The 13932-nt window shown below is 38.2% G+C and overlaps 1 protein-coding gene across 1 annotated transcript in view; it reads right to left on the reverse strand.

Annotated features, from left to right (window-relative positions):
- Positions 1-380: 380 nt before the first annotated feature.
- BATF3 (basic leucine zipper ATF-like transcription factor 3) overlaps positions 381-13932 on the reverse strand; it is a 74581-nt gene continuing 61029 nt past the window's right edge. Inside the window, exon 3 of the mRNA XM_053709361.1 lies at positions 381-569. Within this exon, the coding sequence (XP_053565336.1) occupies positions 381-569 (189 nt within the window). The remainder of the gene's footprint in view (positions 570-13932) is intronic.

Here is a 13932-nt window from a genome sequence, read left to right on the forward strand (position 1 = left end):
GCAATGCACTACTTGGAGCTAGTTGTTGCACACATCTGGTGAGCCATTGACAAGAGGCATGTGTGCAGCCACCAATCACCAGTTAGCTCCCAGTAGTACTCCTGTGCTTATCTGGGAATCCTTTTCAACAAATGATACTAAATAAAGTAAATGTCATATTAGTCACTTGAAAAGTCTCTCAAAATTGCAAGTTCTATCTGATCCATGAAACGTTCAAAATTGATGACAGTGAATGGACATTTCACAGTGAAGTATCTGGTGATGGCAGCAACAAAAAAGTCACAGCAAAATGTTTGTATTGTCCTAGAAAATTCAAGTTTCTTTGCAAGCGTCTCTGGGAGATTTGTGACTGGCTGACACGTAAGTGGGGTTTGCTGATGTCATCGAGGCAAGCAGCTAGAAATCGCATCTGTCACCCTGGGAACAGTCACAAAGTTTACCGGACAGTGTAAGTAAGGACATATCAGCTCGTGATCTTTTAGCACCTGACTCAGATGTTTCAGTTCATCAGTCAGTTTCCCTATCTCCTTTTTCAAAGATGAATTTTCCTGCTCAAGACATTCATATTCCTGTAAAGTCAATAAAAAAAAGATCATAAATGCAGTGAAGTTAAAAATAGTGTTAGTTAAAAATGTCACAAATGCAGTTAAGTTATAAATAGTGTTAGCTTGTTCGTTAATAACGGCAGTCTGTTTATTTGGAATAAGACAAATAGCAGGAAGTAATACACTAACATGGGCAGCCACAGCCTAAAGTTTAAGGGAGAGTGTACTGTAAATGTTTTAATGTGTTCCCAGTTAACAATTTTACCTAATGGAGTATAATACATTGTTTCCAAATAGCACCTTTACCTTTATTTTGTCTTTTGAACAAGTTATTTTTGACAACTGAAACTGACATCTATACGAAATATTGCAAGACTCTACACACATACAATTAAGACCTCACAATCTGATTACATGGTCACTAAAAATACAAATCTAAAGTTACAGCATGTTCTTTGCACTTAAGGTATCTACCACTTAAATGAACAATTCGATTTTTGTCAGAATGAGATGTGATGATCCTATAGTTGCACCTATGGAATAGTAGTCCCTGCTGCCTATCTTCTGGGTCCATAGATTTTTTTTTGTTAATATTAATCCTTTCTCAGCTCATGGAAATGTCCTAATATATAATAAAAACAAACAACCATAGCTCATATAGTGTAAAAGCTTTGATATAGTGCGAAACATATTGGAATAGGGAGTTCCCAGTTTCTGCTTTTAGGGTTTTTACTATTTCTGATCCACAAAGACATTTCACACGGGGAATGAGAAAATTCAGCAGTTGTGGTTTGATTTGTGAAACGACTACATCACATTAATGCAAACACGCACACATCTTCCATGCAGAAACTTACCACAGGCTTTGTAAGCAAGTACACCAAGATGATCAGGTTAAAGAGACATAAACGTCAAAATTAAACAGCATGTCATTTTAAGACGCTTAAATTCACTTCTATTATCATATTTACATTGTTCTTTTGGTAACCTTTGTTAAAAATGCATATGAACATATGCTCAGCAGCAGCAATGCACTACTAGGAGTTAGTTGGTGGCTACACACATATGCCAGATGTCATTGGAGATATATTCAGCTAGCTTACAGTAATGCATTGCTGATCTGGAGCTGACTTTAACTATGTGTTTAATCCATTTGCAAGGGTGAAGCACATATCTGAGCATTTTCTTTTTGCACTTTCATGGCAATTTGTACATAGGATAGATCTGGTTACCAGGGAAGTGAAACTGTACATTAAAGAGCAGAAACATTAGAGTCTATGATGCCGAATTAGCTGTAGGGGATCATGTCCGCCCCAACATCGATAAATTTATCATTGCACAAGCATTTCATTAGAAATGTTTGTGCAATGCCGCCCCCTGCTCATTCTTGGCCAATCGGCCTCTAGCAAGGGGTGTCAATCAACCCGATGGTATGCGATCGGGCAGGTTGCTGACCGCCGCCTCACTGGTGGCGGACGAGTTAAGGAGCAGCGGTCTTAAGACCGCTGCTTCTTAACTCCTGTTTCTGGAGAGCCTGAAAGCTTGCGCGGATACAGGTGAATACGGGGCCATACGGGGCTTAATAAATTGGCCCCTCTATCTTTAAATATTAGTTATTATAATTATAAGATACCATTTATTAAATCAGTAGGAAACAGAATGCATCAAATAAAATGATTGTAGTACAATGAGTTAGATTAACTGAGGCTCATTAGGCTGCTGATGGATCTTATTGTTCAGGCAAAATCAAGCTTCATATTCACTTAACCTTTCTTTATTAGCTAATCCCCAGTGGGCCATTTAACACAACCAGTTATGTTAAAGACATGAACTGCCTTTAACATAACTAGTTGTGATAAATGGCCCAGTACTATAATTTCAATGTATATCGCAAACACACTAACTTGCGCTCATATTACAAACTGCAAGTTATAGGTTGCACGCGAGCAAAAGGCGAAACTGCACTAGAATATTTAGGGAGACTTGAGACATAGAGGCCTACTTATCAATCCGTCAACTATGCTGCATTCGACGGCACCAATACGCTCGCCTAACATCGCGGCTGCGGACCTGAATACGCTCTCCATATTTATAAAGAAAGCTGTCAAAAAGCCGCACACCAAGTACGGGGCGATGAGCAGCGGACTGTTGTTAACTAACAGTCATTGATCTCGCTGCTATTCGGCTTTTTCCCAACTTTATTTATACCCTGTCACTAAACGCCACCACTATACTAAAATGTTTAACCCCTATCCCGCCGCTCCTGGACCCAACTAAATAAAGTTACTAACCCCCATCCCGCTGCTCCCGGAGCCCACCGCAACTAAATAAAGTTATTAACCCCTATCTCGCCGCTCCCTGAGCCCTCCACCACCTAAATAAAGTTATTAACCCCTATCCCGCTGCTCCTGGAGCCCACCACAACTCTACTAAAATTATTAACCTCTATCACGTCGTTATTAACCCCAATCCTATTGGCTGATTCAATCAGCCAATAGAATGCAAGCTCAATCCTATTGGCTGATTGGATCAGCCAATAGGATGAAAGCTCAATCCTATTGGCTGATTGCAACAGCCAATAGGATTTTTTCAACCTTAATTCCGATTGGCTGATAGAATTCTAAGGGATGCCATCTTGGATGACGTCATTTAAAGGGAAACTTCATTCGGAAGAAGACGTAGATTGAAGAGGATGCTCCGCGCCGGATGTCTTGAAGATGGAGCCGCTCTGCGCTGGATGAAGATAGAAGATGCTGTCTGGATGAAGACTTCTGCTGGCTTCGATGAAGACTTCTGCCGCTTCGTTGAGGATGGATGTCCGGTCTTCAAAACTGTAAGTGTATCTTCGGGGGTTAGTGTTAGGTTTTTTTAAGGGTTTATTGGGTGGGTTTTAATTTTAGATTAGGGGTTTGGGCTGAAAAAGAGCTTAATGCCCTTTTAAGGGCAATGTCCATCCAAATGCCCTTTTCAGGGCAATGGGGAGCTTAGGTTTTTTAGATTAGGTTTTTATTTGGGGGGGTTAGTTGTGTATGTGGTGGGTTTTACTGTTGGGGGGTATTTGTAATTTTTTTTACAGGTAAAAGAGCTGATTTCTTTGGGGCAATGCCCCACCAAAGGCCCCTTTAAGGGCCATTGGTAGTGTATTGTAGGCTAGGTTTTTTTTTATTTTGGGGGGACTTTTTTATTTTCATAAGGCTATTAGATTAGGTGTAATTAGTTTAAATATTTGATAATTAATTTTTTATTTTGTGTAACTTAGGCCTAGATTTGGAGTTTGGCGTTAGCCGTGAAAACCAGCGTTAGAGGCTCCTAACGCTGGTTTTAGGCTACCGCCGGTATTTGGAGTCACTCAAAAAAGGGTCTAACGCTCACTTTTCAGCCGCGACTTTTCCATACCGCAGATCCCCTTACATCCTTTTCAATGGGATCTTTCTAACTCCGGTATTTAGAGTCGTGTCTGAAGTGAGCGTTAGAAATCTAACGACAAAACTCCAGCCGCAGAAAAAAGTCAGTAGTTAAGAGCTTTCTGGGCTAACGCCGGTTTATAAAGCTCTTAACTACTGTGCTCTAAAGTACACTAACACCCATAAACTACCTATGTACCCCTAAACCGAGGTCCCCCCACATCGCCGCCACTCGATTAATTTTTTTTAACCCCTAATCTGCCGACCGCCACCTACGTTATACTTATGTACCCCTAATCTGCTGCCCCTAACACCGCCGACCCCTGTATTATATTTATTAACCCCTAACCTGCCCCCCACAACGTTGCCGCCAGCTACCTACAATAATTAACCCCTAATCTGCCGACCGCAAAGCGCCGCCACCTACATTATAGCTATGTACCCCTAATCTGCTGCCCCTAACACCGCCGACCCCTATATTATATTTAATAACCCCTAATCTGCCGCCCTCAACGTCGCCTCCACCTGCCTACGATAATTAACCCCTAATCTGCCGACCGCAAAGCGCCGCCACCTACATTATAGCTATGTACCCCTAATCTGCTGCCCCTAACACCGCCGACCCCTATATTATATTTATTAACCCCTAATCTGCCGCCCTCAACGTCGCCTCCACCTGCCTACACTTATTAACCCCTAATCTGCCGACCGGACCGCACCGCTATTATAATAAAGTTATTAACCCTTAATCCGCCTCACTAACCCTATAATAAATAGTATTAACCCCTAATCTGCCCTCCCTAACATCGCCGACACCTACCTTCAAACATTAACCCCTAATCTGCCGACCGGAGCTCACCGCTATTCTAATAAATGTATTAACCCCTAAAGCTAAGTCTAACCCTAACACTAACACCCCCCTAAATTAAATATAATTTAAATCTAACGAAATAAATTAACTCTTATTAAATAAATTATTCGTATTTAAAGCTAAATACTTACCTGTAAAATAAATCCTAATATAGCTACAATATAAATTATAATTATATTATAGCTATTTTAGGATTTATATTTATTTTACAGGTAACTTTGTATTTATTTTAACCAGGTACAATAGCTATTAAATAGATAAGAACTGTTTAATAGCTACCTAGTTAAAATAATTACAAATTTACCTGTAAAATAAATCCTAACCTAAGTTACAATTAAACCTAACACTACACTATCAATAAATAAATTAAATAAAATACCTACAATTACCTGCAATTAAACCTAACACTACACTATCAATAAATAAATTAAATGCAATTCCTACAAATAATTACAATTAAATAAACTAACTAAAGTACAAAAAATAAAAAAGAACTAAGTTACAAAAAATAAAAAAATATTTACAAACATAAGAAAAATATTACAACAATTTTAAACTAATTACACCTACTCTAAGCCCCCTAATAAAATAACAAAGCCCCCCAAAATAAAAAAATGCCCTACCCTATTCTAAATTACTAAAGTTCAAAGCTCTTTTACCTTACCAGCCCTGAACAGGGCCCTTTGCGGGGCATGCCCCAAGAATTTCAGCTCTTTTGCCTGTAAAAAAAAACATACAATACCCCCCCCCCAACATTACAACCCACCACCCACATACCCCTAATCTAACCCAAACCCCCCTTAAATAAACCTAACACTAAGCCCCTGAAGATCTTCCTACCTTATCTTCACCAGACCAGGTTCACCGATCGATCCAGAAGAGCTCCTCCGATGTCCTGATCCAAGCCCAAGCGGGGGGCTGAAGAGGTCCATGATCCGGCTGAAGTCATCATCCAAGCGGGAGCTGAAGAGGTCCATGATCCGGCTGAAGTCTTCATCCAAGCGGGAGCTGAAGAGTTCCATGATCCGGATGAAGTCTTCTATCAACGGCATCTTCAATCTTCTTTCTTCGGGAGCCATCATCTTCCATCCGACGCGGAACATCCTCTTCTCCCGACGCCTACTAGCCGAATGACGGTTCCTTTAAATGACGTCATCCAAGATGGCGTCCCTCGAATTCCGATTGGCTGATAGGATTCTATCAGCCAATCGGAATTAAGGTAGGAATATTCTAATTGGCTGATGGAATCAGCCAATCAGAATCAAGTTCAATCCGATTGGCTGATCTGATCAGCCAATCAGATTGAGCTCGCATTCTATTGGCTGATCTGAACAGCCAATAGAATGCGAGCTCAATCTGATTGGCTGATTAAATCAGCCAATCGGATTGAACTTGATACTGATTGGCTGATTCCATCAGCCAATCAGAATATTCCTACCTTAATTCCGATTGGCTGATAGAATCCTATCAGCCAATCAGAATTCGAGGGACGCCATCTTGGATGACGTCATTTAAAGGAACCGTCATTCGGCTAGTAGGCATCGGGAGAAGAGGATGTTCCGCGTCGGATGGAAGATGATGGCTCCCGAAGAAAGAAGATTGAAGATGCCATTGATAGAAGACTTTATCCGGATCATGGACCTCTTCAGCTCCCGCTTGGATGAAGACTTCAGCCGGATCATGGACCTCTTCAGCCCCCCGCTTGGGCTTGGATCAGGACATCGGAGGAGCTCTTCTGGATCGATCGGTGAACCTGGTATGGTGAAGATAAGGTAGGAAGATCTTCAGGGGCTTAGTGTTAGGTTTATTTAAGGGGGGTTTGGGTTAGATTAGGGGTATGTGGGTGGTGGGTTGTAATGTTGGGGGGGGTATTGTATGTTTTTTTTTTACAGGCAAAAGAGCTGAATTTCTTGGGGCATGCCCCGCAAAGGGCCCTGTTCAGGGCTGGTAAGGTAAAAGAGCTTTGAACTTTAGTAATTTAGAATAGGGTAGGGCATTTTTTTATTTTGGGGGGCTTTGTTATTTTATTAGGGGGCTTAGAGTAGGTGTAATTAGTTTAAAATTGTTGTAATATTTTTCTTATGTTTGTAAATATTTTTTTATTTTTTGTAACTTAGTTCTTTTTTATTTTTTGTACTTTAGTTAGTTTATTTCATTGTAGTTATTTGGAGGAATTGTATTTAATTTATTTATTGATAGTGTAGTGTTAGGTTTAATTGTAGGTAATTGTAGGTATTTTATTTAATTTATTTATTGATAGTGTAGTGTTAGGTTTAATTGTAACTTAGGTTAGGATTTATTTTACAGGTAAATTTGTAATTATTTTAACTATTTTAGCTATTAAATAGTTCTTAACTATTTAATAGCTATTGTACCTGGTTAAAATAAATACAAAGTTACCTGTAAAATAAATATTAATCCTAAAATAGCTATAATATAATTATAATTTATATTGTAGCTATATTATGATTTATTTTACAGGTAAGTATTTAGCTTTAAATAGGAATAATTTATTTAATAAGAGTTAATTAATTTCGTTAGATTTAAATTATTTTTAACTTAGGGGGGTGTTAGTGTTAGGGTTACACTTAGCTTTATGGGTTAATACATTTATTAGAATAGCGGTGAGCTCCGGTCGGCAGATTAGGGGTTAATAATTGAAGTTAGGTGTCGGCGATGTTAGGGAGGGCAGATTAGGGGTTAATACTATTTATTATAGGGTTAGTGAGGCGGATTAGGGGTTAATAACTTTATAATAATAGCGGTGCGGTCCGCTCGGCAGATTAGGGGTTAATAAGTGTAGGCAGGTGGAGGCGACGTTGTGGGGGGCAGATTAGGGGTTAATATATATAATATAGGGGTCGGCGGTGTTAGGGGCATCAGATTAGGGGTACATAGGGATAATGTAAGTAGCGGCGGTTTACGGAGCGGCAGATTAGGGGTTAAAAATAATATACAGGGGTCAGCGATAGCGGGGGCGGCAGAATAGGGGTTATTAAGTGTAAGGTTAGGGGTGTTTAGACTCGGGGTACATGTTAGAGTGTTAGGTGCAGACGTAGGAAGTGTTTCCCCATAGGAAATAATGGGGCTGCGTTAGGAGCTGAACGCAGCTTTTTTGCAGGTGTTAGGTTTTTTTTCAGCTCAAACAGCCCCATTGTTTCCTATGGGGGAATCGTGCACGAGCACGTTTTTGAGGCTGGCCGCGTCCGTAAGCAACTCTGGTATCGAGAGTTGCAGTGGCGTTAAATATGCTGTACGCTCCTTTTTTGGAGCCTAACGCAGCCATTCTGTGGACTCTCAATATCAGAGTTATTTTAAAGGTGCGGCCAGAAAAAAGCCAGCGTTAGCTACGCGGGTCGTTACCGACAAAACTCTAAATCTAGCGGTTAGTGTTTGTTATTTTATGTAACTTAGTGTTTTCTAATTTGTGTAACTTAGTTGTTAGTTTTTTGTAACTTTGTAATTTAGTAGATTTAAATAACTTGAGTAGGGTGAGGTTTTTAAATATTTAATATAGTTAATTTAATTTGTAGTTTAATGTAATTTTAGTATAACAGTTAGGGTAGGTAAATTAATAGTTTAATATAGCGTAATGTAATTTTAGTATAACAGTTAGGGTAGGTTAATTAATAGTTTAATATAGTTTAATGTAATTTTAGTATAACAGTTAGGGTAGGTTAATTAATAGTTTCATATAGTTTAATGTAATTTTAGTATAACAGTTAGGGTAGATTAATTAATAGTTTAATATAGTTTAATTTAATTCTACAGGTAAGTTTACATTTATTATAAGATAGTGATGATGTAATTTTAATGTACAGTTAGCGGGTTGTTAGGTTTAGGGGTTAATAGGCTAATTTAGTTTATGGCGATGTGGGGGGCTGGCGGGTTTGGCGGTTAATAGGTTTAGTAAGTGGTAGTGATGTAGGAGGCCATTGGGTTTATGGGTTAATACCTTTATTTAGTTGCGGTGGGCTCTGGGAGCGGCGGAATAGGGGTTAATACATTTATTTAGTGGCGGCTGGGTCTGGGAGTAGCGGGATAGGGTTAATACATTTATTTAGTTGCAGTGGGGTCCGGGAGCATGTAAGAAGTGCCCATCAAGCCAATCCAACTTATGGGTGGTGCTTCACGAAGCATGGGGTGAAATCTCTTCAGATTACCTCAACAAATTGACAACTAGTATGCCAAATGTCTGCAAGGCTGTAATTGCTGCACATGGTGGATTCTTTTGCGAAAGCAAAGTTTGAAGGACACAATTATTTTTTCACTTAAAATGTATTATTTCTAACCTTGTAAATGACTATATTTCCTATTCAAACTCATTTCATGTATGTTTTCATGGAAATTAAGGAAATGGCTAAGTGACCCCAGTGTATTTAAAAATAAAAAGACAATTTTCTGCTATGTGAAGAACATTGAAAGTATTCCTAACACCTTAGGGTTTATCACAGTTGGTCTAGTAGTGCCAGGTTAGTGCACAAGTGGTAACTAATAGTTTTTGTTTTGTAGAAGTCTAGGGGAGAAGAAGTTAGTGCGGGTGCAGTATCCGAAGTCCTGGAGTTAGTGCGCCTAATTTTTTACTTTGAGTGCAGTTAGCCAGTGAGCAAAAAAAATGAGTCACTTGTAATCTGGCTCATATTCAGGGACAACTTGTTGCCTTCCATACATAGGTCCTAGCTGAACACATCAATGGCAAGAGGCAAATATGTGACACCAGCTAGCTCCCAATAGTGCATTGTTGCACCAGTGCCTACCTAGGTATGCTTTTTAAACAAATGATACAAAGAGAACAAAGTAAATTTGATAACTGAATTAAAATGAAAAGTTGTTTAAAACTCTGCTCTCTCTGAACCATAAAAGTTTTATTTTGACTATACTGTCCCTTTAAACCAAAGTATATCTAAAAACTACCAAAAAGATGGCCAGAGAAGTGGCTGATATAAACCACAAACGTCCGGTTTAACTGGAACATTTCTTAAAAGCTACAAATAAACATGGCTGAAAAAAAAGCTGAAAAGTCCCTTTTTACAGACCTCCCAACTGTCCCTATTTGCAGAATTTCCCTTAGACCCACCCATAGACCACCCAAACAACCCAGACATGCTTACCATCTGTCCAGACACTCCCATAAGCACCCCCACTATTCATCATACAAATATATCTATCTATATATGACCGGCTCACTAAACAGGCTCCAATCTCTAAACACTTCATCATAAAAGATCTAACCTCGAAGGGGCCGATTAACAAAGCAATACGCTGCCCGCGTTTATCATTGCTTGTACAATGCCGCCCCTGCTCACGCTAGCCCGATGGCACATGAGTGGGAGCTGTCAATTTCCCGGGCGAACGTGTCTGAGGTGATTTCAATCCACAAGCTAAGAGCTGGCATAAAGGTTAGCAAGCAGCAGTCTCATACAGCTTCGTAAATGGTTTAATACTTTAGTCTACAGAATATTTCCAAACAATTATAATAATACCTGCACAATAAAACACTACAATGACAATATGCTACTAAAATCAACCCTACTTTAGCAGATAATAGCGTGACAATAATAAACTCTGCTAAATAATGTATGAAAATAGGCAACTTATATACTCACAATGTACCAAAGTTTTTCATAAACCACTAAAAATGATCCTATTAAAGTTATTATGAATGTGATATAAAAATATAAAATACAGTAACTGCAGATTTTCATTGAGACCTTCTGGATTCAGAGCAGACCATTTTTAAATCCATAGTGTCTCTCCTTTAAGATTACCTACTCTGCTGAGCTGAGCCTGTTATTAGGGTTGCCACCCGCCCCAGTTTCACCGGGACAGTCCCGGTCGGGCGCTCTGTGTCCCGTGTCCCGGAAATACCCTTAAATGCCCCGGGCTAAGAGTTCCCCTGGCGCAGCAAGCAGGAGTAAGCTAAGCACAGATTAAAAAAAATTAGTTGCCAAGGGGAGCTCTTAGCCCAGGAGGAGATACGGAGAGGAGATATGGAGCCTGGAGTGTGTATGGGAGGGGGAAGAGGGTCGAGATTCGGTATTGGTGGGCTAACAGGCTGGAGGGGATTCGGCAAGTCCTGTGGCTGCGCAGCTGTCTGTGATGCTCATAAACTTGTGCGCAAATTTATTAGCGCGGTCAAACACAGCAGAGGTGCAGGCGCAGGCAGCCGATGCCGGTCCCGTTAGGTTACAGCACAGAGGTCAGGACGAGGTACGTACAATGTACAAACCATTTACCCGACCATGTATTTACATATGCTCCCTGGGTGGCGAGCGTGAAGCTTGACTGCTGTGTTTGTTCCGTGTCTTATTTACCTAATTGACAGCCTAAACTCAAAGCTCTGCTGAGGGTTCTAGCTACTAGGAACACCGTTGGGTTTGTTTTTAATTGGAGAGGAAGCTTTCTCCTAGTCAGAACTTAGGGTCGATCACTAAAACAGCAGCTGTGGAATTCGAGGTCCTTGGGGGATCTGTCTATAGCAGACACCGATCGATGTCAGAATATGTTGATAAATGTGCTATCACTATATTATCCGGCTTCGTTAGCTCAAATAAACTATTCTGTATTCTGTGTGTGCATCTCTGTCTTTAAGCAGTCGTTGTTGCAGTATTCTAAAAACACTTTTCTAAATAATGTTTTCTTGCTTTACAATTGTGCACTTAGTATGTCTACATTAATTATATTTTATATTACATTAATTATATATTATATATTTATATATATATTATATATATATATATACTGTGTATATATATATATATATATATATATATATATATATATATTATATCTATATATATATATATATAATATATATATATTTCGTAATTAATTTGAGGCCACGCGAAGCCATGCCCCAAGCCACGCCCCAAGTCACGCCTCAAGCCACACCCTCTCCACGCCCACTTAAAAAGTGTCCAGGAATTTTCTGGGCAAAAGGTGTCAACCCTACCTGTAATGCAGATACATAAGGGTCAGATAACAGGAAGGGATCTGATGCCCCAGGAAGTGTCAGGGCGCAGATATAATAAAGAAGTTTATTTAAAAGAAACTTGTGGATCATTTCAGTACATCATACAGCTGGACAACACACCTACCATAATATGTTGACAGAATGCATTCTATAGGAACATTAGCATTTTATCTTTTTTATAATCCTCTGTGTTTGTCTAACTGATACCTTCATCAACTGTGTTTAAAAAATGTTCTTAAAGAGACATAAAACTGCAAATGAAATAAAATTAATATAATATGTTAGAGCATTTTATTACTGCACTGTTTCTTGTGTTTACTCCTGCAAAGGGGTTACACACATATCTAAGGACAGTTCCAGAGTAGCAATGCATTGCTGGGAGCTACCTGAACACATCTTGTGATCCAATTACAAGAGGCATAGCATACCCACCAAGAAGCAGCTAGCTACCAGTAGTGTATTGCTGCTTCTGAGCCTACCTATGTATGCTGTTCAATAAAGGATACTAAGAAAACAAATAAATTAATTTCATGCTCTATCTAAACCATGAAAATTTAATTTTGGATTTCATGTCCTTTAATATTATTTCATTGCTCTTCCCACTAGGTACTTTCTCTATGTTCTCCCACCGTATTGTGATCCACAACTGTAACTTTGTATTATGTAAATGACATATGACATATTACATATCAAATGAGAACATATGGGAAATATCTCCTCCGTACTTCTAGATTTAAACAATTCACATAATATGCTGAACATGAATATACATATTGCAGCTCCTAGTTCCACATTTAAAGGATCACCTTTTATTTAATAAATTATCTTCTTAAAATAAAAATTCCTGTGACCTCTTCTGACTTTTTCTTTCATTTCTCTTTAATTGTACTGGGTGTCAAGAAATTTTAAGGTGAGGTGCACACATACATGAGTCTATCTCCTATTATTTCCTTAAAAATAGGATCCTTTAGTATGATTGGCCAAAGTTGACTTTTGGTTTTGATAGTCTGTTTAGGATTTCCATTAGGGGCTAGATTATGAGTGCTGTTGCTCGCAAACAATATTGGTTTTTTTCAACTTTCTGTGATTAACAGATTTAGTGCACGTATTATGAGTTAAAAGTAAACACGTACGCTTAAGCGCAACCAAATTTACTGTGCATCAAGGTTAGCAAAACTTCAGAGCTCTTGTTAACTGCTACTCAAGACAAAAAGTGGCACAAAAAATATCTAAAATACATTTAAAAGTACAGTTACACGCATAACTCTGATAAAAAATATTTTAAAAATTGCATTAAAGCGATATAAGGGCTCAAAGATATGAGGTCTCATGTGTTAGAAAAAAATGGCTACAAAGGGCTTTAACATAGAGATACATACATACACATGTCTAAATATGTATATGTATGTGTGTACATATGTTTATATGTCTGTATATATGTATTTATATGTATATATGTATGTCTACTGTCATATATACACATATAAAAACATAAATACAAATGTTTACATAGATAGACATATATAAAAGTGCATTGGACAACTTTGCAGTTGAGTAGCTGAAAACAAGAAAAATAATAATTATGCAATATTCATATTTAAAGGGCCACTGTAAGTAAATATTTTCTATGCCTGTTACTAACTAACTACCCCAAATACGCTTTTTATCAATAGCATTTCATTAACATATCTCTACCGTATATCAGAAATCTTGTCTGCAATTTTAATTGTTTTCCAAACCCACTCCGTGGGTATCCTTTGCTCTGTACCAATCCGTTTACAATACCTAGGTTTCAAAATGGCGCTTTAAACACAAAGTTATTGGTTTAAGTATTTTGAACATAGTGGGCAGGATAACGTGACATCATCAGCTAATAAAAGATATAACTTTTAGAACGTTATGAAAATATAGGTCAGTAGGTTTTAATTAATGTTTATTAACTTTAATATGTTAGTTGTTTAGCTTAAAAATTATAACAGAAAGTAATCCTTTAATAAAGTATTTCACTGTGTATTTACTGTAAATATTTCACAATCCAATAATCTTCACATAGGGGAAAATTTTCTAATTATTTTTAAATAGATATTCATATATATATATATATAAATATATATATATATATATATATATATACACATA

Source organism: Bombina bombina, chromosome 4 (genome assembly GCF_027579735.1).
Source record: "Bombina bombina isolate aBomBom1 chromosome 4, aBomBom1.pri, whole genome shotgun sequence".
Classification (NCBI taxonomy): domain Eukaryota; kingdom Metazoa; phylum Chordata; class Amphibia; order Anura; family Bombinatoridae; genus Bombina; species Bombina bombina.